A 24,061-nucleotide genomic window follows, 5' to 3' on the forward strand; every position below is an offset into this window, starting at 1 on the left:
ACTGATTGGTCAGGCAGAATCGTGTTTACTGTGTCTACTGTCAATGCTGGATACCAGTTTAGTGGGGCTTACCTTCTCTTCTGTTATTTCCATCAGTCTTTTGTGTTGCTGCCTTCGGCTCTGGTGAAATAAAATCGATCTCCTTGCTCAGCTTTAACATGACGGTGGTTTTCAATTGTTTTGAGAGAGAAAAAGTTAGCTCCTCGGGAAGCCCTTTGTAGTCGTGTGCTACGTCGGCTCCGCTAGGCCGGAGGCGGGGATTTAGTGAAGCCGCGGGTACTGGGCTGGCTTCCCTTCTCCCCGTAGCGTAACTCCCGTCCCTCGCGCAGTGCATGCATGTGAGTTCGAGTAACAACAAAGTGATATCCATTCTCCTGGCCGATTGTCACATTTGCCCATGCACACTGTAGGTCATTTGGAGGCACCAGTATTTCATAACCAGTTTAAAAGTTCCGTGTATGGATTTAATTTGAACGTTATACGTTCGCGGAGGACAGATATGCTGTCACTATGATGACCAGGTGTGGGCGGAGGCGAGTAAACTTGCTATGGAAACAGTCTATATCAAGTAGAGACGAGTAAGACCAGGTCGAGTAGAGCTGTACTGTGCTGTTGTGGTGTATGTGGTGGAAATGAGCCATTAGTGAGGCTTAGGTGACATCTCCAGCAGGTTTGGTTTCACATGGATGCGGGTGAGGTGTGAAGGGTCATCACTGGCCACAGCATACTTCAACAAGGGGGGAAATAAGGATAGGGGTGCTCATTCGCTGAGAGAAATGGTGAATATATGGAAAGATGTCCAGTTGATCAGAAATAAATATTTGAAATAGGACCCGTGAAATAAGTAACTAGGCTGAGAAAGGCAATGGGACCACTAGGCAGTGGTCCCATTAGCACAGGGGTGCCCAAATTCTTTCCCATGAAGGGCCAAAACTCAATCTGGGTGGAGGGCCGAGGGCCAAAAATAAACGTTGTGGAATTACATTAAAATGTATTATTGTGTTTTATAGAAAATTAACATTCTAAATCTAAAATAACATTTCAATATAATAATCTACTTTTTATCTGTTTTGTAATTGTAATAATTTGCAATTGGTTATAATATATTTAAAAAAACATCTGCATTTGTGGGGAGCTTAAAGTGTAACTAACCCCCAAAACACTTTTTTTCAGCTTTTAACCAATATATATGACTTTGGGGGTGATGTGTGAAGAATTCTGGTCAGAATTTCCACATTTGACACCAAACTGTTGCCATTTTACCATTTGTATCATTTTTCAGCAGCATACCTGGCATAAGCGCCCTCTAAGGGTCGAAGACTGCTTTTTTTTTTTTTCTCAAATGAATGGGAGATTAGGAACACACTGACGTCACAGTGTTCCCAAAGACTATGGGATTTCAAGATAGTTACTCCACTACTCCCCCTGTACCCTTTCGGCTCCTCACAACTCAGTGCACTTAGCAGCAGCATCATATCTCTCTCCCACTTTCCCCATGCAGATCCCCCCCCCTCTCTCTCTCTCTCTCTCTCTCCCTCTCTCTCTCTCACTCACTCTGCTGCTTGTAGGGAGCCGATCTCTCTCTCTCTCTCTCTCCCCCTCTGCCTGTCAGCAGAGCGACTAGCGACTGGGGACTGGGGGGGGGGGGGGGGGTGAGCAGCACAGCACACTCTCTCTCGCCCAGCATCAAAGTGAGAGCCTCACTTTCATCCTTCCGCAAACAAATCTTATCGCAGTATAGCGCACATGTAAAATATAACGCTATACTACGACGTGACAACGTGACAAAGCTGGTCTAAACACATCGGCTACTGTAATATATAGTAGATAACATCACTGATGACGCGTCCCAGCGCATGCGGCAGTAGTGTATTTGAGAATATAGAACCCTGGCTTGCCTCTGGCCAGTGACACTTAGGAAAGACTAGGTGACAACCAAGTATAGTTTGGTGACGAGCTGGAGAGACAGTTGACGGCCGGAGAGACGGCAACCGGTACGGGATGGGATTGGCACCCCATCCTGGCTCTCTCGTGAGGGAGAAATCCACAAACGCTACGGATTAGCCTCCTGAAAATCTGCGCAAAGATCGGCGCGGCCTGGGGTCCTCCAGGCTAGAGCGAGGTGCTCGACGCAGGTAAATGACGTGCAGCGCACAGGCCCTCTTGAGGCGTCCTTGAGGCATCCTCTCAGCCTCTGGATTGCCTTTGCCACGGGAGGGTCTGGTGAGACGAAGGAGGAGCACGGCCGGGAGTAACCCACAGAGCCTAGATCCTCCATGCCCCGAAGGGCCAATACTGCGGCGTAGCACTAGCTCTATTGCAGCGGATTGGGCGTTCTCGCTTACCCCTCCCGCGGGCAACGTTGCAGACAGAGTAGTAAGGCTGATCCGTGAGCGGCTTCTGGGACGCGAGTCGGGGTCTTAATTGGCCTCGGCTGGGTCTACTGGGCGAGGGTGTATGATGTTGACAGACCCGAAACACCTTACGACCCCAGATAACATCACTAATGACGCGTCCCAGCGCATGCGGCAGTAGTGTATTTGAGAATAATATCGTCACTGTGTACAAGCAACGGGGGGGGGGGGGGTTGACTCGCTGTGTGTGTGTTTTGCTGTCTGGAGCACTTTCTCCAGTGCTCTCTGTGCACAGTCTGACATTTCCGCGGCTATCAGTCCGACTTGGAAGCACTTTCTCTCGGCCAGTCAAACGGGAGAGTCTGCTCGCTCATGCACCCGCAGCAGCAGACAGCAGCAGTGAGAGGCGGGGGCTTTCAACAGTCTGACATTTCAGCAAACAAATCTCGTCGCAGTTTAGCGGGAATGTAAGGTATAACGCTATACTACGACGTGACAACGTGACAAAGCTTCTCTAAACATATCGGCTAATATAATATCATCACTGTGTACAAGCAACGCCAACTTCTCAGGAAATGAAAGTCAGCAGAGCAGAGCAACTGGCTCTGTCTGTGTGTGTGTGCTCCGAGGAGGAGAAGAGCTCTGTCCTGCTCTCTGAGAGGAAAAATCAGAGGTGTTGTAACTTTCAACAAGAATCACGAAAAGCCCCAAAACGCAAATTAAAAACGGATTTCATTGCGCGGTTTATCTCTAGTTAGACGAGGGAATTACGTGGAGAAATCTCGCATTGTGTTACCCCAGAGCGAGAGGTTTGTCCTATTGTGGGTGTGCTGCTGTTAACGAGCCCATGTCACTTTGCTCTCGTAACGTAATTTGACACCCTGCCATAGAGATACATGCAGAAAAATAATTAAATTTCTAGTTCGCCACTGAATTACCAAATTGATATAACTTTCAACCATTTTCAGATTTTCTGTTTCCATACAGACCAACAGCGTTGGCTAGTTGTTGATATTTATAAAGATATTGCCCCTCTCAAATAAATTATTTTTGAGGCAGTAGGCAAACTGTAATGGCGTCGATTTCCGAAAAAGAATCTTGACTTGAACACAGCCAAAGAGTCCAGTATAGACAAGAGCATATGTCATTTCTTGGTTTTTTCCATAGGTATTTTCAAATCACTGTTCTGATACATATCTAGGGGGTTAGTCCCCCTTTAAACATTTAATCAGTAAACACCCAGTTAAAAACAGTTGTATTTTCCACCTTTGTAATCAAGAGAGAAATTTGACTTAATTCACAACTTGAATTGACGGCCCGGGTGGGGTCGTCAAAAAGGCCTTTCTGTGTGGAGTTTGCATGTTCTCCCCGTGCCTCCCGGGGGTTTCCTTCATATAGGAACCCCTTCACCAAAACATGCAATATCCTGGTTGCTAATGTGGTTCCTCCTCTGGTCGTTAACTCATTCACCGCCAGTTTAGGACTGCCAATATTTAGCACAGGCCAAAGATTTTCATAATTGTTGGTCATCTTTCAAGACCCACAGTAAATTATCTATTAGCACCAGAGTGATTTGCAATACCTCAAAATGAAGATGTACGTCTCTGGGTTCACCAGGAAAAAAAAGTGAGCTTTTAGCATGTTCTGTACTCTACTTATAGCCATTTATATACACCCTGTTTTCACCCAAAAGGTCTCTCTGAGAAAAGAAATTGCAGAAAATGTACAGCACACAATCTCAGGCAGAACTCGCTCTCAATTCTTTTATTTTGAACTGTATTGACATCAGACATGTAAATATTATTCATTATGACACAAATGACAAAAAAAAAAAAAAAAAAAATATATATATATATATATATATATATATATATATATATGAAGTGCTTTTTTTACATTCAACAATACAGTTTGCTCAGTGTGAGTGAGTGTGCAGACAGACAGACAGACAGACAGACAGACAGACAGACACACACAGACACAGACACAGACACACACACACACACACACACACACACACACACACACACACACACACACACACACACACACACAGAGAGAGAGAGTTCTGTCCACAGCTGCTGCTAGATCGCACCTCCTTCCCCCCACCTCCTTCCCCCTCCTTCCCCATCAGCGTTTTGCCTCCTCTGCTCGTTTTCCTCCTCTCGTTCGGGCTGGGACGAATGCTGCGACACGACTATATACAGTCCATGGACACGACACAGGAACGGGTCCGGCTTGGCTTTGGGACCAGGCGCTGCTGGAACCGGATCGATCATGTTCGTCACGGGTTTGACTAGGCAGTCCAGTCTTCCTCGCCAGGAAAGTGGCTGTGCTGCTCTGCTGCTTGACTCTGTGTGAAAGCCATTTCTGTGGCGAGGCTGCAGCTGTTCTCCTCCTCCACACAGTTGTGACTCGTCTCGTCTCTTTCGGGCTGGCACATAGGAACGGGGTCCAGGGACCAGGATCGATCATGTTGGTCACGGGTTTGACTACCGCGGTTTCGATGTCCGCTGCTCTGCAGCAAGTCGATCAGCTCTGCAGCGCGGCGAGGGGGCATTTCAATGGCGTTTCTCCTCTGCAACAAGGAAGCGCGTTTCTCCTCCTTTCCACCTTCTTCCTAATTTCAAACAACAGCTGCGGTATGTGTTTGATAACGTGCTGTCGGCTTGACTTTGAGGTTAGGGACTTGAAACTATGTCACAGGCTGGGTAAGTGTTTCAACTATGCGCTGCACTCATAAAAACAAAAACACGTCAAACACGTCATTGGCGGGGAGGGCTATTTCTGATAACACGTCAAAGACGTCTTTGGCGGTGAATGAGTTAAGGGCGCCTGTTCAGAGGGAGGGGAACTGGTTGGAATAGCATGAACCTCCCACGTGCTATGTCCTACCGGTGAAGCTTCCGCTGTCAGGTGAAAAGAAGCGGCTGGCTAACTGCCCATGTCTCGGAGGAAGCATGGAGCCAGTTTCGGCTCTCCCGAGATCGGCAGAGGGTGGAGCAGCAACCAGGATAAATAAAAGTAAATTAGCACTAATGGGGGATAAAAATGGGATAAAAAAATCGGGGAGGGCCAAACTTGGCCCGCGGGCCCCAAATTGGTCAGCACTGCATTAGCAGAATATTTGACATTGACAGAATTGTTTTGAATAATGACAGAAACATGTGAAGGCCATGACAGAATATTTACGACCCTGTCTGTCATTTTGACAGACAACAAGAAAGTCTAACAACCACTGCTTCCAGGTGCATTGTATTGCACTGCACTGCACTGTATTCTATTATCTCACTGTGTAAGCAAATTATCACCAGCTGTCAGCCAAATTATGTTGAGATTATTTTATTTATCGTTCACTTTGCCTTTAGAAATGACAAACTAATTGAAAAGTGCCACTCCATTCTAAAAGCAAAGTGACTGGTGACAGTTAATCATTAGCCACTCTGCTCTACTGAAGGTATAGTGTCCTTCTCTGCTTACTTGGGTTGGCGTTCATCAATCATCCCAGACTAGGATTGCTGATCTACAATCAGTTTTTCCTCTCATATTATGATGATTGACAATAGCCAGATGGACGTGCTTGACACCCCTAGATCAGTAGCCCTGATCACATGCATATTACAGGTTACCGAGTTGTAGGTCTTGCACTGTTTGCTTACATTGTATGGAAGGTCCTCTTGTCAAAAAAGTAAGTGAGTTTTATTGACAATTTAAAACACACATAATACTGCTTCACAGAAGACAGACATTATGAAACGTAAGAAACGGCCGAGGAGTAAAACACAAGGCTTATTTCCATTGTGGTCCTCTGGCTGACAAGATTGTCACGTGCAAATACAATAATCACGCACTCACAATACAGAAATATATATAGAAATTTACAAAATAGAGTACGAAATTACAAAGTACAAAATACATACAAGCCCTGATGTCAATGTGTCTGCAAAGAAAAGATTCACTCATCCTTTTCTGATTTGGGTCATTTGAGAAGCTGATAAATAATGGGCCTTGATATGTGAAAGGGGATGAAGAAGGCAACACAAGAAAGTAACACGGGGTTAAACCCTGTATATATTAAAGTGAACTTTTCAGGAACTTACAATAGCAGCCTTGCTTTCAGAATAATGACTATGCATTTTTGAAAATTTCCATGGTTTTACAATGGGCTTTATTGACACTTAGGCTTGTAATACCCGCTCAACCTATTCACCTTATGTTCATATGCGGGGGTGGGCCAAATTCTTCCGGGTTGTGTTAACACTTCCACTGCTCACGGCACGCAGAGGAGAGAAAATAAAAAAATAAGTAGCATTGTTATATACCAACTGCACATCATAATTCCCATAATATTTTGAATTTGTCCCCATATAGTTAATGTTTTTTCCCTGATTGATTGATTGATTGATTGCTTTATTGCAGACTCATGGTCCATAGAAAAAACATACATACATAAATACATAGATACACACAAATAACATAAAAAATATACATTTCACTTTAAAAAACAACTGGTCAAATAAGGAAACATTAAAATAAATTCATATGCAGGCTTTTAAGCCAATGTGCCCTGAGACTGGACGTATATCGAGTGCAGGTCTTGACTGAGTTCCTAATATGTAATGTTATTTGCTGCCTCCGCTTCCTTGGTGTACTACTAATCAGATAATATTTTTCTATTCCTCTCTTCCATCTGCCGTTCTACCTCTTCTCCTTCTTCCTCCTCTTCTGTAGGAAACCTCTTGGCTTCCAAGATCTCGAGGCTCACCTGGAACGACTGCTGTCTGAGGGAGAACCCAGTGAGGAAAGCAGAGGTACATACACTTACGCTTATACACAGGAGCTGCGTTTCCATTCAGGTTTTGCGCAAATTCTAAGCAAACTTTTGAAACGTCAACAATCTTAAAATTAGAATCGGGTGAGTTTCAGTTTTTTAACAGCTCTTATGCGAATAAGTAGGTTGTGTGTACTGTAGATGGAGAAATCTTTCCAATGGTTACTTGCCATAGGAGAAATAATTATTATGTCAGGTAATCTGCTGGTGACACTATTTTTTCTGGCGGTGATGAGTAAATATTGCGATGTATAAACCTTTTGGTGAAGTTTTTTCAAATTTAGCCGTTTCCTTCAACCTTTTTGAATGCGATACTGCAAAATGTGCATCAAAATACATTGATGGAATCCCGACTACAGACACAAACACGGATGCTTGCAGACGCGCAAACATGCAACACACATTTTCAACTTTCAGATATAGTCCTCATTTATTTCTGTACTATCTGTAAAAGCTCATTATTCGTTAAAGCTGCTGGGGGCGCTTGCATAAAACACCTTGAGTTAACATTTTCCTTAAAGTCCGAGTTAAGGTTTCCTTAAAACAAAATCAGTTACACAAAACACCTTTAAGTCTTCTCCTTAAGGTTCAACATTTTAAGGAAAGCTTAAGGAGAAGACTTACAGGTGTTTTGTGTAATCGATTTTGTTTCAAGGAAACCTTAACTTGGAAAATCTCAACGCTGTGCAACTTCATTTCTCAGACATCCAGGTAATAGAAGTTTTAAAAATAAATTATTTTTAAAAACACTAGACTAAAAAACGGTAGAAAACATGTTTCGGTGTTCATCCAAACACCATCAGTTGTAAATGCAGCAGGAAGTAACTCTGGCAAAATAAATCCACACAAGAAAAGTCACATGACAAACACATGGCATGAAGTCACATGACAAGCACATGGCATGAAGTCACATGACAAGCACATGGCATGAAGTTTCTTTTATTTATGTATTTATTTATTTGCCAGTTACTTGCTGCTGCATTTATAGTGATGCTATTGTTGATATGGCCGATAACCGATATTTACCGATGTCGATATGATCTGTATAAAAAACACATTTTTATAATAATACAATTTGGTACATACTGAAAAACACATGTAAACACTGAATTTGAAAATGCATTTCTTTATTTCCAAAACATTTGGAAAAGCCCATAGATCATAGATTTACTGCATTGTTTCTTCTCAATGTGAAAATTGTGCCTGATGCCGATAACCAATATTAACATTGCAACATTGGACCGATGCCGATATGGAAAAAAATGACTAGCATCGCCCGATACCGATATGATTGCCGATATATTGTGCATCTACTCTACTTTACAACTGATGATGGTGTTTGGATGAACACCGAAACATCTTGTTTTCTACTGTTTTTTGTCCAGTGTTTTTAAAAATACTTTTTTTTCTTTTTCAAACTTAACTCAAGGTGTTTTGTGCAACCGGCCCCAGCAGATTCCTCCCTCTCCTTACTGTCCTTCAGGGTTTATTTATAGAGTAATACTAATACGTATGTAATCAGTATCCCTTTGAGGAGCAGCCAAAGTCTGCTGTTGCATATTAAATAGTTTGAGTGCTCAAATCTTGGGAGGCAATCAAGTATTTCTAACTCCAAAAACAGCTGTAGTCATGATGAAGAGGTGGTGGAGAGTGTGTGTATCATTTGGTGGTGTGGCCAAGACTTCCGGTAGACTTTTTTTCTGGACGGACAATGCAGCTGGTAACATTCCAGAATTCCGGCCATATAGAATATTTACCGGCCAGTCAAAATTTATTCAGAAAAGATGGATGTAATCATTTCTTAAATACATAACATAATTTTAGCAAACAAATCTTAATTTTAAATCATTTTTGTTGGTGTTTATTTCAAAAGAATTATCTAACTATTCAGGTCTTCGCAAGTTCAAAGGGAGCCGCAGCTGCCGCACACGGTGACCGGTGACCATCACGCTCCTTAATAAATTAATTTGGTTCGGGTTTGAATTTACAGGCCCGTTAAGAACTATAATATAGCCAACTTTTAAACAGCAATAAAGGGGGCATGGTGGTGCAGTGGTAAGTGCTGTCGCCTCACAGCTAGAAGGTCCTGGGTTCGATTCCCACCTGGGACGCTGTGAGCGCTGAAGGAGTGCGTGCCCGTCCGCATGTCCTCGAGTGCCCGCCGCCCAGGTGGGGTTGTCAAAATGGCCTTTCTGTGTTGAGTTTGCATGTTCTCCCCGTGCCCCCTTGGGGTTTTCTTCATATAGGAACCCCACACCAAAACATGCAATATCCTGGTCGCTGATGTGGTGCCTCCTCTGGTCGTTAGGGGCGCCGGTTCGGAGGGAGGGGAACTCGTTGGAATAGCGTGATCCTCCCACGTGCTATGTCCCACCGGTGAAGCTTGCCCTGTCAGGTGAAAAGAAGCGGCTGGCTAACTGCCCATGTCTTGGAGGAAGCATGGAGCCAGTTTCGGCTCTCCCCAGATTGGCAGAGGGTGGAGCAGCAACCAGGATAAATAAATTAAAATTACCACTAATGGGGGATAAAAATGGGATAAAAAATCTGGAAAACAATATTGAAAAAAATACAAAAATAAACAGCAATAAAACGCAAAAAACAAACGCTATGATCCAATCATCCAACAAATGTAGGCTATTAAATTAACAGCTGAGTGGTCGGTGCAGGTATTGACTGTGTTCTGTAAGTGCCGATGCTTTCAAATTGATAGACCCTTTGGTGAAGCCGTTTTTCCTACCTGCCTTCTCACAGATGGTGCAGTGGCAGCCATGCTGTTTCTTCTTGAGGAGTAGCAGCGGGTGCTTGATGCTTTTCTGCTGTCCTGCTGGCCTCGGCTGAAGTACCTGTTGCACCATCGTTAGATTTGAAAGAGGACTGGCCTAGGGATGTCTGCTTTGACATTTGGGTTTCCTCCTGCATCAAGTCAAAGCGGGCACAGTGCTGGCTGGCGGGACTGATGCTGCAGTGTGCGGAGAAAAAATTATATCCAAGTCTATACTTAAGGTGTAGCCTATTGGCAACATCACTTAGGCTAATAGGTCACACAATATTAGGCTATTTTATATAAAGAATTTATTATTATATTATTTCCAACCGGCCACTTCAGCTGGTGACCTTTTAATCTGCCGGCCCACGGCATGCAGCAAAGAAACATTCCCTAATATATTTATTTGGTTTTATTCCAGTTATGACATTGAATACATCAGTGTTACATGATGCAAAGTCTGCCTTTTACACACATTCTACGGTGTGTTTCTAGTTCTAGTGTATTCTCATACAGGGCTGCCAAACCATCCCCTGTTCTTTAAGCAAACTTGAATTTACAAGACAAAACGAGGAGGAAAAAAAGGATTCTTCTTCATTGCACTCCAGTACCCCGTGTCCCATGTCCCAAAGCCCCCTCATTGGTCCTGGTCCCTAGGCTGTGCAGACTGAAAGCACACAGAGACTAGCCTCACTTAATGATGTTGGCTATCTTTGTGTTTCTGCAGATCAGCCTAACGAAGGTCGTTTGGGCCCTCAGACTGTAGTTCTGGATCACACCAGTGGCTTCGAAGGACTCCTGTTTGTAGACGATGATCTACTCGGGGTGAGATTGCATATTGTACACTGGCTAGTTTCAGACAAGTAGTAAGGTCATGCTTTATTGCAGTGGTTCACAAACTTTTTTACGTCAAGGACCCCTAAGCTGGCACAAATTAGACCACAGGCCCACATTTGATAGGAAACCCATGACCAAAATAGTCATATACTTTCTGTCATTGTGTTACTTATGGATGGAATTATTGTGAAAAAAAAATTATATAAAAAAAAATATTCCTATGTAATGTACCACTGCAATGGTATTCTATTTGGTGTCTTATAAAGCCATGAGGGTTGGGCACCCTGTGTGCATGACACAGAAAAAGACCCCCTGGAACCCCCTCAAGGACCCCTGGGGGTCCCCGAACCCCACTTTGAAAACCACTACTTTATTGATTGAGATCCTAACTTTTTTAGGTAAATGTGAAGCTAGTTAACAACCTCTCTTTTCTCCAGTTTATGATTCCTATGCTTGTACACTACTTTGTGAAAACCTCTCAGACAGTAACCGTTACCACGCCACATACCTATTACATCACCATCATAACTATTATATAACAGTCGAGTTAGAGCACGCCCTCCCGGCTCTTATTTCTACATGGAACGATTTTTATTTTGTCTCTACATCCGTCTCTACATCTGTCTCTACATCTGTCTCTACATCTGTCTCTACATCTGTCTCTACATCTGTGTTATTCCTTCTCCTTCCCTGCTCCACTTTGAATGAGATGACAGCAGAATATGGTCTTAATGCAATACATCATCTAACAAGTGACATATTTTGTGTTTGAATGCTTCTAGGTCATCGGCCACAGCAACTTCAGCTCCATCAGAGCTACTACATGTGTATATAAAGGTAAACGCTTCTCAGACCGCTCGAGCAAACGTCCAACGACCAATTTACAGTATATCACGCGGAGTACAAACATGGTCTACAAGAGGCAATGTCACAGTTCTTTTGGATTACTGCAAATACAGTCGAAAGTGTGAAAGGATGTATTTGGCATGTGCCTGCTTACTACTGGTGGATATGTTATGTGCCTGCTTACTACTGGTGGATATGTTATGTGCCTGCTTACTACTGGTGGATATGTTATGTGCCTGCTTACTACTGGTGGATATGTTATGTGCCTGCTTACTACTAGTGGATATGTTATGGTAAATGTAGAAAGCGGTAAATCTGTACATTTCCAGGGAAATCTAGATTCCTTCCCTTTCACACGGGAGGACCGGGTTCGTGTCCCACATGTCATGTGGACACGTCATGTCTCACGTGTGTTCAGTTATTTAAGCCGCACCCAAACCATAACCCTAACCTTAAAGAGGACATGAAAGATGTAATCATATGACTCTAGATCATTTGCATTTCACCTAAAAAAAAAAGACGGGACATTGATTGATTTCAAGTCAGTGATTTACTTACCGTACTTAGATTTACTAGAAAGATGAACAACATTTTACCATTTTGCCAACTGGGGCACTGCTTGATGACATCACTAGGGTGGCTGTACAGTACAGTACAGTACAGTACAGTACAGTACAGTACAGGCTAGTTAAGTGTTGGTATTAAGTATTTTGAATTCTAAGTTCTAACAGGCTCCAGGCTCACAGCATGCTGTTGTGTTTATTTTTTTTGTTATCAACTTTTTTATTGCTTTGATATGATAACAAACACGTAATATAAACACAACAAAAACACAACAATTAACCCCTACCCTCCACCCAAGGCGGCAAACAACTTACATTACAATTGGCCTTAGTATCAGATCAGAAAGCAGAGAGAAAATCAGAGAAATTAAGAAAAACAAAATGTATAAACAGCTTGTATTATTTATGTGACATTAATCGTATATACAGTAGGCGCACTATGACCTAGTGGATGTGTTCAGTAAGGGAAGCCCATGCACTGATGGCTGATTGTTTGGCATTATGCATTCTTGCTACTGACATTTCCAAATATGCTATATCCAAAAGGGACTGTAGCCAATGATTCCAGGAGAGTGAAGGAGGAGGCTGCCAGCGAAGGGCCAACATTGTTTTTGCCGCAGTCAGACCATGCTGTTGTGTTTTTTATTTATTTATTTTATTTATTTATTTTTTATATAGAACACAATATGAACAAGACAAACAGGCTCAGTCAGACACAGGAAAAGAAAGGAAAAGAAAAAAAAAACATCATCAAGATTCAACATTCACCATTACAACATGGTGCTGCCAGTCGCATAAGGTGCTTACATGTATGTGTTTGCAAGAAATAATGTGCATGGGGTCCCACACACACACACACACACACACACACACACACACACACACACACACACACCCTTCCCTCCCCTCCCCCGCAAGGGACGAGATACCAGCCAGGCAAGCCATCCATCACCCCCAACCTCAGTCACCTGTCATTCATAACCTTGTCAAAGTAGGCCAGAAACGGGTCCCAGATAGTTGAGAACCTCTTAAGTGAGTTGGTTCTCAGGGACCCGAGTCTCTCCATCTGTACAACAGAGATCATGTCCATCATCGACACCTGAAAAGAAGGTGAAGAGGAGGACTTCCATTCCTTCAGAATAAGTCTTTTGGCGACAGTTGTCCCCAGTGTCAGAGATTGTTGCACAGCTGTAGGGAAGCTCAGAGAGGACTCCGAGGAGCCGAAGATGGTGAGTTCTGCTTCCAGCTGCAGGGTTATTTTGTAAGCCTTAGAGTACCAATGAAATATTTTATCCCAGAATCCCGTTAATGAAGGGCAGAACCAGAAGGCGTGAGATAGTGTGCCCTCTGACACCTGACCATGCTGTTGTGTTTCTGACTTCGATTGTGGTTGTTTTGATTCATCAAAACATTCCAAATCCTTACTACTGTACTGTAATGTCATCAAACAGCACACTAGTTTGCAAAAAGATAAAATGTTCATCTTTCTGGCAAATCTCGATAAATGTCAGACTTGAAAGCGCTGTCCTGTCTTGTCTGAGGTGAAATGCAAATGAACTAGAGTCACATGATCAAATGTTTCATGACCTCTTAAAGGCTTTTGCACACCAAGTCCTTATTTTTCATCCAAAATTGTTGCACGTTTTAAAATAAATATGACCTCATGTTGTGTCACTCACGTTTACACACTGACTCAAAACATTTTGTCCAAACTTTTCGGAACAGGTTTGATTTTCTGCATTTTAAATAAGAAAAACACATACGAAAAACGGACTGTGTGTGCAAAGATCTTAACTAGTATCAAAGAAAACCCTTTGATCATATTGACTCTCTCTCCAGGGAAATGGGCGTACGAAGTGCTGATCTCCTCCCAGGGCCTAATGCAGATAGGCTGGTGTACCCTCAACTGTCGCTTCAACCAAGAGGTACACACACACACACACACACACACACACATTTCAGTAATCTGTAATAAACATATTTTACACATTTCAAAATATTACAAATCAATCATCTATAATGTGTGCTTATTGTTATCCATAAACTAGTAATTTATAAGTTAAAATACGATATTAGTTTATTAAAATGCACCTATTTTATCTTTCTTTTTACTATTTCCAGGAGGGTGTGGGGGACACTCCTGACTCGTATGCCTACGATGGGAACAGAGTGCGCAAGTGGAATGTGACTACCACTAACTATGGCAAGGTGAGAGAGAGACTACCACCAACTATGGCAAGGTGAAAGAGAATACAAGAATTACAATCAAGATGTTGCATTACATCGCTATAACAAGCATGTAGCATTTTAAGCATTGTTGTATGTTCCATTAAAAAAATACACCTTGAGTATTTATGGCATTTGTTTGTAGCATTTGACCAACATGACCAGCTCAGTGGCCTTGTGGTCTGAGTGTCCGCCCTGAGACTGGGAGGTCGTGAGTTCGATCCCCGGCCGAGTCATACCAAAGACTGTAAAAATGGGACCCATTGCCTCCCTGCTTGGCACTCAGCATCAAAGGGTTGGAATTGGGGGGTTAAATCACCATGTGATTCCCGAGCGCGGCGCACGCTGCCGCTCACCGCTCCCCCAGGGGATGGGTCAAATGCGGAGAACAAATTTCACACATTGTGTGACAATCAGTGGGACTTTACCTTTTTACTTAACATGACTGATGTTCAGTGCGTTTGATCTCTTTTCAGTCGTGGGCAGCTGGAGACATTGTGAGCTGTCTGATAGACCTGGATGACGGAACCATAACGTTCTGCTTGTAAGTCAAACTCACTTGGTTACATTAGTGTAAAACCAGCTCATTGCAATATTCTGAAGAATGCTTGGCCTTCGTTCCATATCGCACGTGTGTGTGTGTGTGTGTGTGTGTGTGTGTGTTTTATTGAAGTGTAAAAAGTTCGCACACTGCAAAGGGCTCCAGTTAGGTGGGTACCACCCACGGTGTTGCAATAAAAAACCTAACTGGAGCCCTTTGCAGTGTGCAAACTTTTTACAATTTTCTTTGCATTTATCACTAAGTTCTGCACCTGCCCTACTAGGCTGGGATGTGCGTGTCTTCCTTCTACCTTTGTTTTATTGAAGTCCAATCAGGACAGTATCTTGTCCGCATGATGTAAATCTGTCATTTCTAACTGTCCCGTTTGACATGTAGCTGTCAAACTGGCCAACCACATTCTTGATCACTCTGTTTTTGTCTAAAATCTGATAAAAGATGAAACTGGTTTAGGGCTATTAGTTGTTTGGTCTATAAAACGTCACAAAATGGTGAAAAATGTTAATCACTTTTCACCCAAAGCCCAAGATGTCCTCAAATGTCTTCTTTTGTCCTGACCAACAGTCCACAACCCAAAGGTAATCAGTTTACTGTCATAGAAGACAGAAAATATTTATATTTAAGAACCTTGGACCAGAGAATTTTAGTATTTGTTTAAAAAAAATTATCTTAACGATTAACCGATTAATTTTCTGTTGATCGACTAATAGATTAATTGACTAATTGTTGCGGGTCTAAACTGGTTGGTCAAAGTTTGAATGCAGCAGTTGCCAGGGACTGGTTGATGAACATGTTTGATGCTGTGTTTGATTTGTGTGTCCTCAGGAACGGCCAGTCTCTGGGCATAGCCTTCACTAACATTAAGATGTTCTGTGTGTCCTCAGGAACGGCCAGTCTCTGGGCATAGCCTTCACTAACATTAAGATGTTTTGTCTGTCCTCAGGAACGGCCAGTCTCTGGGCATAGCCTTCACTAACATTAAGATGTTCTGTGTGTCCTCAGGAACGGCCAGTCTCTGGGCATAGCCTTCACTAACATTAAGATGTTCTGTGTGTCCTCAGGAACGGCCAGTCTCTGGGCATAGCCTTCACTAACATTAAGATGTTCTGTGTGTCCTCAGGAACGGCCAGTCTCTGGGCATAGCCTTCACTAACATTAAGATGTTCTGTGTGTCCTCAGGAACGGCCAGTCTCTGGGCATAGCCTTCACTAACATTAAGATGTTCTGTGTGTCCTCAGGAACGGCCAGTCTCTGGGCATAGCCTTCACTAACATTAAGATGTTCTGTGTGTCCTCAGGAACGGCCAGTCTCTGGGCATAGCCTTCACTAACATTAAGATGGGTCCCGGCATCGCTTACTTCCCTGCCATCAGCCTCTCCTTCAAAGAGTCGGTGGCCTTCAACTTTGGCAGCAGACCTCTCAGATATCTTTCCAGACCAATAGGAAATATACACAAACAACTTTTTAAGTTAAGATTTAAGTTCAGCACATTTCTTCTGCCCTTCTTCTGACTTCTGTAATCCCCCCCCCCCTCCCCCTGTACTGAGAAATTAGAAGTTGTTGTAATACCTTCTCTTATGCCTAGAGGGTGCTATCTGCAGTAAGCTGCTCTCTATAGAGAGCCCCAGGGATGACGTATTTTTGTAGCCTGAATGCGGAAGTCCCGAACTTCCTGGTTCTTCACTGTTTCTGTCTATGGGATTTTTGAATGGGTTTTTGGCGCGATGCTTCAAAAAATGTCTGTGGGCAACGCAAGTTTAATCAAACGCGAACCAAGGTTCAGCGGGATAATCTTCACACATGAGGACCACTTTCATGAGTTTTGAAGCGTAACTGCGAGCCCTAGAGGTAAAAAGCTCGTGCTAAGCTAATCCAGAACTACACACAGTGTCGCATAGGCGTACACGCGAAGGCGCGAGAGAAAGAATTTCCGCGTTCACTCGTGATGACGTATAATATCCGCGTCGACATTGTAGTCTCATTTAGCCGTTTGCTAGCTAGCCACCCTTTTAACGGCACATAAAAGCTTCAAAACTCATAAAAGTGGTCTTCATGTGTGAAGATGATGTTACTAAACACTGGTTCGCGTTTGATTAAGCCAGCGTTGCCCAGAGAGATTATTAGAAGAATCGCGCCAAAAACCCATTCAAAACTCCCATAGGCGAAAACTGTGAAGAACCAGGGCTGTTAGCATCGATGATTTCCGGACTCGTTCCTGGGGCTCTCTATACATGACTTCCTATATCCACCTTATGTCTAACTGCCATGATGCCTGATGGGTGCTTCTTCCGCTTCCGGTGTAATAGACTGTTTTACAGTCTATGGTTTTAACTTGACAAAAAAAACGTCTATGAGGATTTTACCCTTTTACAGCAGAGCCATTCTGCTCTACCGCCGTGTCGTTCGGGTGCTGGGATAACGTAATGCATTGTGGGTAGTCGGCTACTGTGGCTAATGTTAGCGGCTAGCTAGCTATGTTACATGGCAGTAAAACGCCACTGAATGACCAAATTGATTTAACTTTTAACCATTTCGAGTAACACTGTTTCCATACGGACTCCCAGCGTTGGTTAGTTGTTTATAACGTGACTCTATTTATAACTTTTATAACGTCCTTCAGCTTCCGGTTTATAATTCGGGTCTGCAGCCGAGTATAACAAGGGAAATGGCAAGCTGCAACAATAAGTCACGTTAAACCGGACCTTGTACCCACGATTATTTTTTACAGTGGGGCATTCAAAAATAAGGTGGATAGAGGTGTGAATGAGGGGATTCTGGGTCAGTCACTAGGAGCAAGAGGTGAGAAGTGGCTGTCCAAAGGGCCCTGTAGACTTTGCTTTTGTAAATAAAATTATTTTTATACTTTTTTAATTCTAGTTTATTGGTCTTTATCAAGTTAGAAGTAGTACTTTTACCACCACCCCCCCCCCCCATGTTGTGGTGATGTAGTAAGATAATATACATGTCGGTGTGCAGCCTATGGTACATTATACACCCACCCTTGGCCTGTTACCAGAAACAGATAGCAATAACATTGAATGGAGATTCCCAAAGTAATTGTTTATTTTCTCACCAACACACACGCACACACACACACACACACACACACACACACACACACACACACACACACACACACACCGTTTTTAACAGGAAGGACTTGGAAAAAGTGATGTGCCACTCTGTTGTGTTGCTTTTGAGACCTTAAACGGAGATTGTCACTTCATGACTCTGTGTGTACAGTGTTTGTCCTTAACCTGTGTGTGGTTCACATACCCTTTGGAAGGCTACCTGCCCCTCCAGAACCCCCCCACTGCCGACCTGCTGAAAGCACAGAAACTGCTCGGCTACATCAAGACTGTTCTCTCCACTACCATAGACACACAGGTAGGAATTTAGCTGGAAAAATCACTGAATTTGAAAACTTTATTTTTAACACATTCACTGCCAGCCGTTTTTTTTTTACTGTAGGTAGCTTCTGCCAGAGGGTTTTTTTGAGGATTCTGGCTCATTTTACAAGAGCCGAGGATTATTTTCTGCTTGGACTTTGTGAACACAAAGTTCACAAAAGTACTAATAGAATGTGTGCTTTCTCTGTCTAAAATAGTTAGTTTGTAGAGTTAGTAGTTATGTAGATATTAGCCGTTGAGTACAGCATGGTTTCAGCGTCTGAGACTGAAAGCTGAGATAATCGCAGTTTTGTGAAATTCAATCAAACAGGCAGAACAGTCACTTTAACCATTTATTTTTGGCATCAGTGAGAGATCAGACATCTAAACAATATAGTTCTGAACGCCCTCTCCTTCAAACTCCTCCCTCCGTGGGCGTGTCTGGTGGCTTTCAGCAGCGTTTGTCACAAGCGAGTTTCTACTGCCTGTCTGAGCAGTGAGCAGCCTCCCTCCCTGGCGGCCCCCTCGTCGGCGAGTGTGGATGGGGCTCACTCGTTTCTTGGGTTTGAGAGCTTTGATGAAGCTTTGTGCGATTCTAGGCTTTATGCTGCGTGTTTCAAAGTGTGTTTTCCACCCAGTCTATTTTTGGAACCCCCCACCGTTGTGCGCCCGTGTGCACCAGCGTGAAAGCGTTTTCACCTACAGTATGAGAATGAGGCTCGTTCGTTTCTGGGTTTTCGGTTGAGCTCAGCTGGAATGAAGCTGCGTGCGATTCTGCGCTTTCTGCTGGTGTTTCAAAGTGTGTTTCACCCATAATCTATTATGCAAATTTGCAATCCCCCACCGCCAGCTCCCAGCGCGATAATGCGCGAAAGCGAAAGCGTTTTCGCCAATCCATTTTACAGTATGAGAGAATGGTTTCCTCGCGCGTTCCCCTGCAGTTTTGGCTCGGCTTTTTCTAGTCTGGAGAGCACTGTCGCCACTTAATGGGTCGGTGGAATGGGTTGTACACGTTCGGTGGCTCCAATATTTTTATAGGAGACGTGGGGGACGTTGATCCACGTCCCACCGTCAATTTTTTTTTTTTTTTTTTAAGACGAGATATCTCGTCATTGGCAGTCAACCGTTGGATTTTGTAAGACGAGATATCTCGTCAATGGCAGTGAACGTGTTAAGGTCTGGAAAAGTTATTATACATCTTAAAATGTGGAAATGTGCGAAGTTTGTTCAGAATCTTTTTTCTTCTTTTTGGTTTTGTTTTTTGCATAGTGTCCCAACAGACTGGTTTTGTTTCTTTGATTAGTGCCAAGCTTATTATTACCTCAGCCAGCAGAGTTGGCCGGGAGGTCAGGTCTGTCTGTCTGTCTGGGGTGATGATGTTGGCTAGGACTATTTTTCATGTTGAAAATGACTAGGCATGTTGTAGTCCTGCACGATTAATCGAATAGCACGTGCGATTACATAACCGCAAAAGGGTGCGATTATATATATTTAAAAAAAAAAGTCTGTGTGTGCGCCTCGTCTAACGTTATGCGCGACGCAGCAAATAAACAAACAAACTCTGCCATCACACTGGACATCAACACTAGCGGGAGACTTCTCCCACCTCCACAAATATACAGCAATGTTATAACGTTAAACATAAACATCTTACCGAGGGAGAGACAGCAGCCACCGCTAACAGCTAACTAAGCTAAGTGAGTAGCCGATCAGAAAATGGAATGGATGGAAACAGCCGTGTGATTAGTGAGAAAGTGGGTAAAAGAAGGAGAGAGCTGCAGGTGATTATGTAAGGGATAATGGATAGTGAGCCGGTGATTACTGGTGAAATAATGACCGACAGGTGATATTGAGCCCGACGCGCAGCGGAGGGCTTAATCATTCACCTGAAGGTCATTATTTCCAGTAATCACTGGCTCACTATCCATTATCCCGCTTAGAACACGGCCTACAACTAAATCATTCAATAATCTGACAAAAATAATTATTCAAATAGATTTTTTAACACATTGACTGCCAGCCGTTTTTTTCTTGCTGTAGGTAGCTTCTGCCAAGCCGTTTTTTGAGGATTGTGGCTCATTTTACAAGAGCCGAGGATTCTTTTCTGCTTGGAGTTTGTGAACATACAATATCTCAAAAGTACTAATAGAATGTGTACTTTCTCTGTCTAAAAGAGTTAGTTTGTAGAGTTAGTAGTTATGTAAGCATTAGCAGTTGAATACAGCATGGTTTTAGCGTCAGAAAAAATATTCAGAGATAAACGGCTTTTTGTGAAATTCGATAGAACAGTCACTTTAACCATTCATTTTTGGCTCTCTCTCTCTCTCTCTCCCTCCCCCTCTCGCTCTCTCTCTCTCTCTCTCTCTCTCCCTTCCTCTCGCTCTCCCTCCCTCTCTCTCTCTCTCTCTCTCTCTCTCTCCCTCCCTCTCGCTCTCCCTCCCTCTCTCTCTCTCTCCCTCCCTCTCGGGAGGGAAACGCACTAGGTTTAATCCTAGTGAGAGGGGGAGAGGGAGAGAGAGAGAGAGAGAGAGAGAGGGAGGGAGGGAGGGAGAGAGAGAGAGCGAGAGAGAGAGAGGGAGAGAGCGAGAGGGAGAGTTGCTTCAACTCCTCCCTCCGTGGGCATTCTTCTTGGCTGCAGCGGCCGTCACAAGCTTGTCACCAGTCTCAGTGCTTTGCTGCTGTCCTGTGCCTGTGGCTGCGCGGCCGCTGTTTGAGGAAGTCGGCATGGACTCGCTCGCTTCTTGGAGTTTTGGTTGAGAGAAGCTTTTGCGATTCTGGTCATATTTATGCTGCGTGTTTCAAAGTGTGTTCCACCTGTAATCTATTATGTAAATTTGCAATCCCGCATCGCCAGCAATCAGCGCGAAAACGAAAAAGCGTTTTCCCCCAGCCATTTTCATGAGAATGGCTGGGGTGAGAATGGCGTGACAAGTTAAAAAAATGCTTGCCTTCCTCTAGTCAGGAGAGCACTGTTGCCACTTAGTGGGTCGGTGGAATGGGTTGTAAACGTTCGGTGGCTCCAATAATTATATAAGAGATGTAAAAGGGTAAGATGCACATCCCACGGTCAAAAAAAAAAAAAACATTTTTTTGACGACTCAACTCGTCGTTGGCAGTGAACAGCTGGATTGTGTTTGACGACTCAACTCGTTCTTGGCAATTAACGTGTTAATAGCGTTTTCAACGACAAATCGGTTTCATTCATAATTGGCACACAAGACACCACAGCTGCAACTGGTTGGCCTAATTAGTAGTGTCTTGCTGACAAAAGGCTCTTATCAACTGATTAATCCAGGTGTGGCAGAGCAGCGGTCGGTTGTCGAGAAATAATGACCGGTGAATCTTGTTGATTGACCAATCAGAATCGAGTATTCAAGAGAGCCGTGTTCTAAGCAGAACTAGTGCACGTTGAGTGTACAGCAGGTAATGACCCGCTGCCATGAAAAATATAGTGACATTAACCGAGAGCAGAGAAAACACTTGCAGCTGCAGAAGCACCCTTCAGGGTCTCCATGTAAAGTCTGCACGTAACTCTCTCTCGCAGCTGCAGAAGCACCCTTCAGGGTCTGCATGTAAATTCTGTGCGTAACTCTCTCTCTAAAAAAAAGAAAAGTCACAAGTGTGGCGTTGACTGTAATCTGTCACTACAAAATAAATAAAGTGCATGTGTACAGTATTACTCTTTGTACTACTGGGTGTGTACAGTATTACTCATTGTATTACTGGGCAGACATGTAACTAACTTTGCAGTCTGAGCCATCTTACACAGCCTATGTGCTGGAACACAGTGCTGCAGGACAGGTTATAATTTTATTTTTGAGACAGGCAAATGTCTCAAACAGACTGATATCACAGGATGTTGTGAAGAGTACATTTCTATATAATTTGTAAAGATTTTATTATAAAAAATATATGCTGTATTCTCTTATTTTTAATTTTATTTCATTTTTTTTTTTAAATATATTTTCAATTGTAATATATTTCATGTACCGGTAGCTACTTTAGTCTGTGATACCGTGAAACCGTGGTATTTTTGTTCAAGGTTATACCATCAAAAACTCATACGGCACATCCCTAGATACCATTTGTTTATATCGCAATCACAATCGCAAATGGCAATATTGTCCACAGTAATCGCAAATCGCACCTTTTCCCCAAATCGTGCAGCACTAGCATGTTGTTGAGGTACCCCCAAAACATCGTGCAGCACTAGCATGTTGTTGAGGTACCCCCAAAACATTGCCTATAGTGCCATAAGGCTGAATGGCCACACCACTGCATCGTGGGATTAAAGGGATTTGCGCTTGTTAAATAGAATTTTTTCTTTATCTGTGTGTGTGTGTGCGTGCCTGCCTGCGTGCGTGCGTGCGTGCGTGCGCTCTAGGAGGAGAGGTTGGTCGAGAAGGACTGCTCCTCTTGGAGGCTTCATGGAGAACCCACTGTCCTGATCAGCCTGGCTCATATCTTCAACCACTTCGCTCCCCTTATGGTAAGAGAAGTTCTTACCTGCTTGATTGATGGTGGGGCCTGATGTAAAATAGTGTTGTTGATAACAAGGTGCAGGTGATAGCGACAGTGTCGTAGACAGCGACAGTGTCGTAGACAGCGACAGCAGTGTAGTAGGGCTGTCAATCTTCCTCAGTTATCCAATTAGATTTTCAGTGCTTTATTATTTTAATTTTTATGAATTTTTAATTTGACCTATAGGCTTATATAAAGCCTAATAATCAGCATGTTGTTGTTTTGTACCATTCTGTCCACTAGATGGCAGTCCAACCACTCAAATGTCCTGTTGTAACATTGACCATTGAACAAGATTACATGAGAAGATGATATTAAACTTACTATTAAACTTGCTTATGAAATGTGTGGTGACTGTCCATCCATCTGTGGTCAAGGTGATCTTTTCTTCACTGATCAGTTTTCTGATGTTACTGAGCCCAACTGAACCTAGACGGAAGCTAGATGTTTTTATTTTCAAAATAAAAGCTTTAATGTATTCCTGCATGACTACGGGTTAAAATTTACTTTTACTTACTTTTTGAAGGCACAACATTATGTTAATATAAAACAGGTTTCTATGCAAATTATTTCTTTATTTCCTCTTTGGTACTTCATTCAAACGTTGGGGTTTGAATGTGTCCCAAGTGTAAAATAATGACAGTTATGTTTGGATGGGTCCCCAGTGTAAAGTGTACCTGGTAGAGGATGTGCTGATGAGTTTCCTGCTGGCTATTCTGGAAGGAGGAGGTTCTGTGGATGAACACCCCCTCATACAACAGCTACTGGACCTCTTCTGGCTGCTAATGGAGGTACACATGCACGCACACACAGGGTTCCCATGGTCCTGGAAATCCTTGAAAGTTGCCTTGAAAGTTTTTGAAATATATATTCCATATTGACATAAATAGACATGGGTCATTGACAGTGCTTGAATATATATTGTGCAACAATAGAAATGGAAGTTCTTTTGATCAAAAAAAAACTTAACGTGTAACAGCACAGTTGAGAAGTGTTCACACATTCAAGCCTGTCTCTATTTTTAATTGTTGTCTTTGAGCTTCTGTAAGGCAAAGCCTGATAGTTCTCATTATAAAAATTCTCATTGTAGTAACAGTAATTGACCTTGATCCATGTCTCAAACTATGCCGTGTTGGGTCTTTGAATTTGAGGGAATTGGGCCTGGAAAGTC

General features: G+C 43.1%; 1 protein-coding gene across 1 annotated transcript in view; it reads left to right on the top strand.

The window, feature by feature from the left end:
* Positions 1-24,061, top strand: part of LOC310798965 (E3 ubiquitin-protein ligase RNF123-like) — a gene marked incomplete at its 5' end in the record, with an annotated part of 386,065 nt that overhangs the window by 21,261 nt on the left and 340,743 nt on the right. Inside the window, 10 exons of the mRNA XM_083661528.1 lie at positions 7,086-7,165; positions 10,677-10,774; positions 11,569-11,623; positions 14,035-14,120; positions 14,317-14,403; positions 14,898-14,965; positions 16,278-16,403; positions 18,253-18,367; positions 22,754-22,858; positions 23,556-23,681. Coding sequence (XP_083517654.1) covers positions 7,086-7,165; positions 10,677-10,774; positions 11,569-11,623; positions 14,035-14,120; positions 14,317-14,403; positions 14,898-14,965; positions 16,278-16,403; positions 18,253-18,367; positions 22,754-22,858; positions 23,556-23,681 — 946 coding nt within the window. The remainder of the gene's footprint in view (positions 1-7,085; positions 7,166-10,676; positions 10,775-11,568; positions 11,624-14,034; positions 14,121-14,316; positions 14,404-14,897; positions 14,966-16,277; positions 16,404-18,252; positions 18,368-22,753; positions 22,859-23,555; positions 23,682-24,061) is intronic.

Source organism: Poromitra crassiceps, assembly GCF_964638095.1.
Source record: "Poromitra crassiceps genome assembly, chromosome: 27".
In the NCBI taxonomy this organism is placed as follows: Eukaryota; Metazoa; Chordata; class Actinopteri; order Beryciformes; family Melamphaidae; genus Poromitra; species Poromitra crassiceps.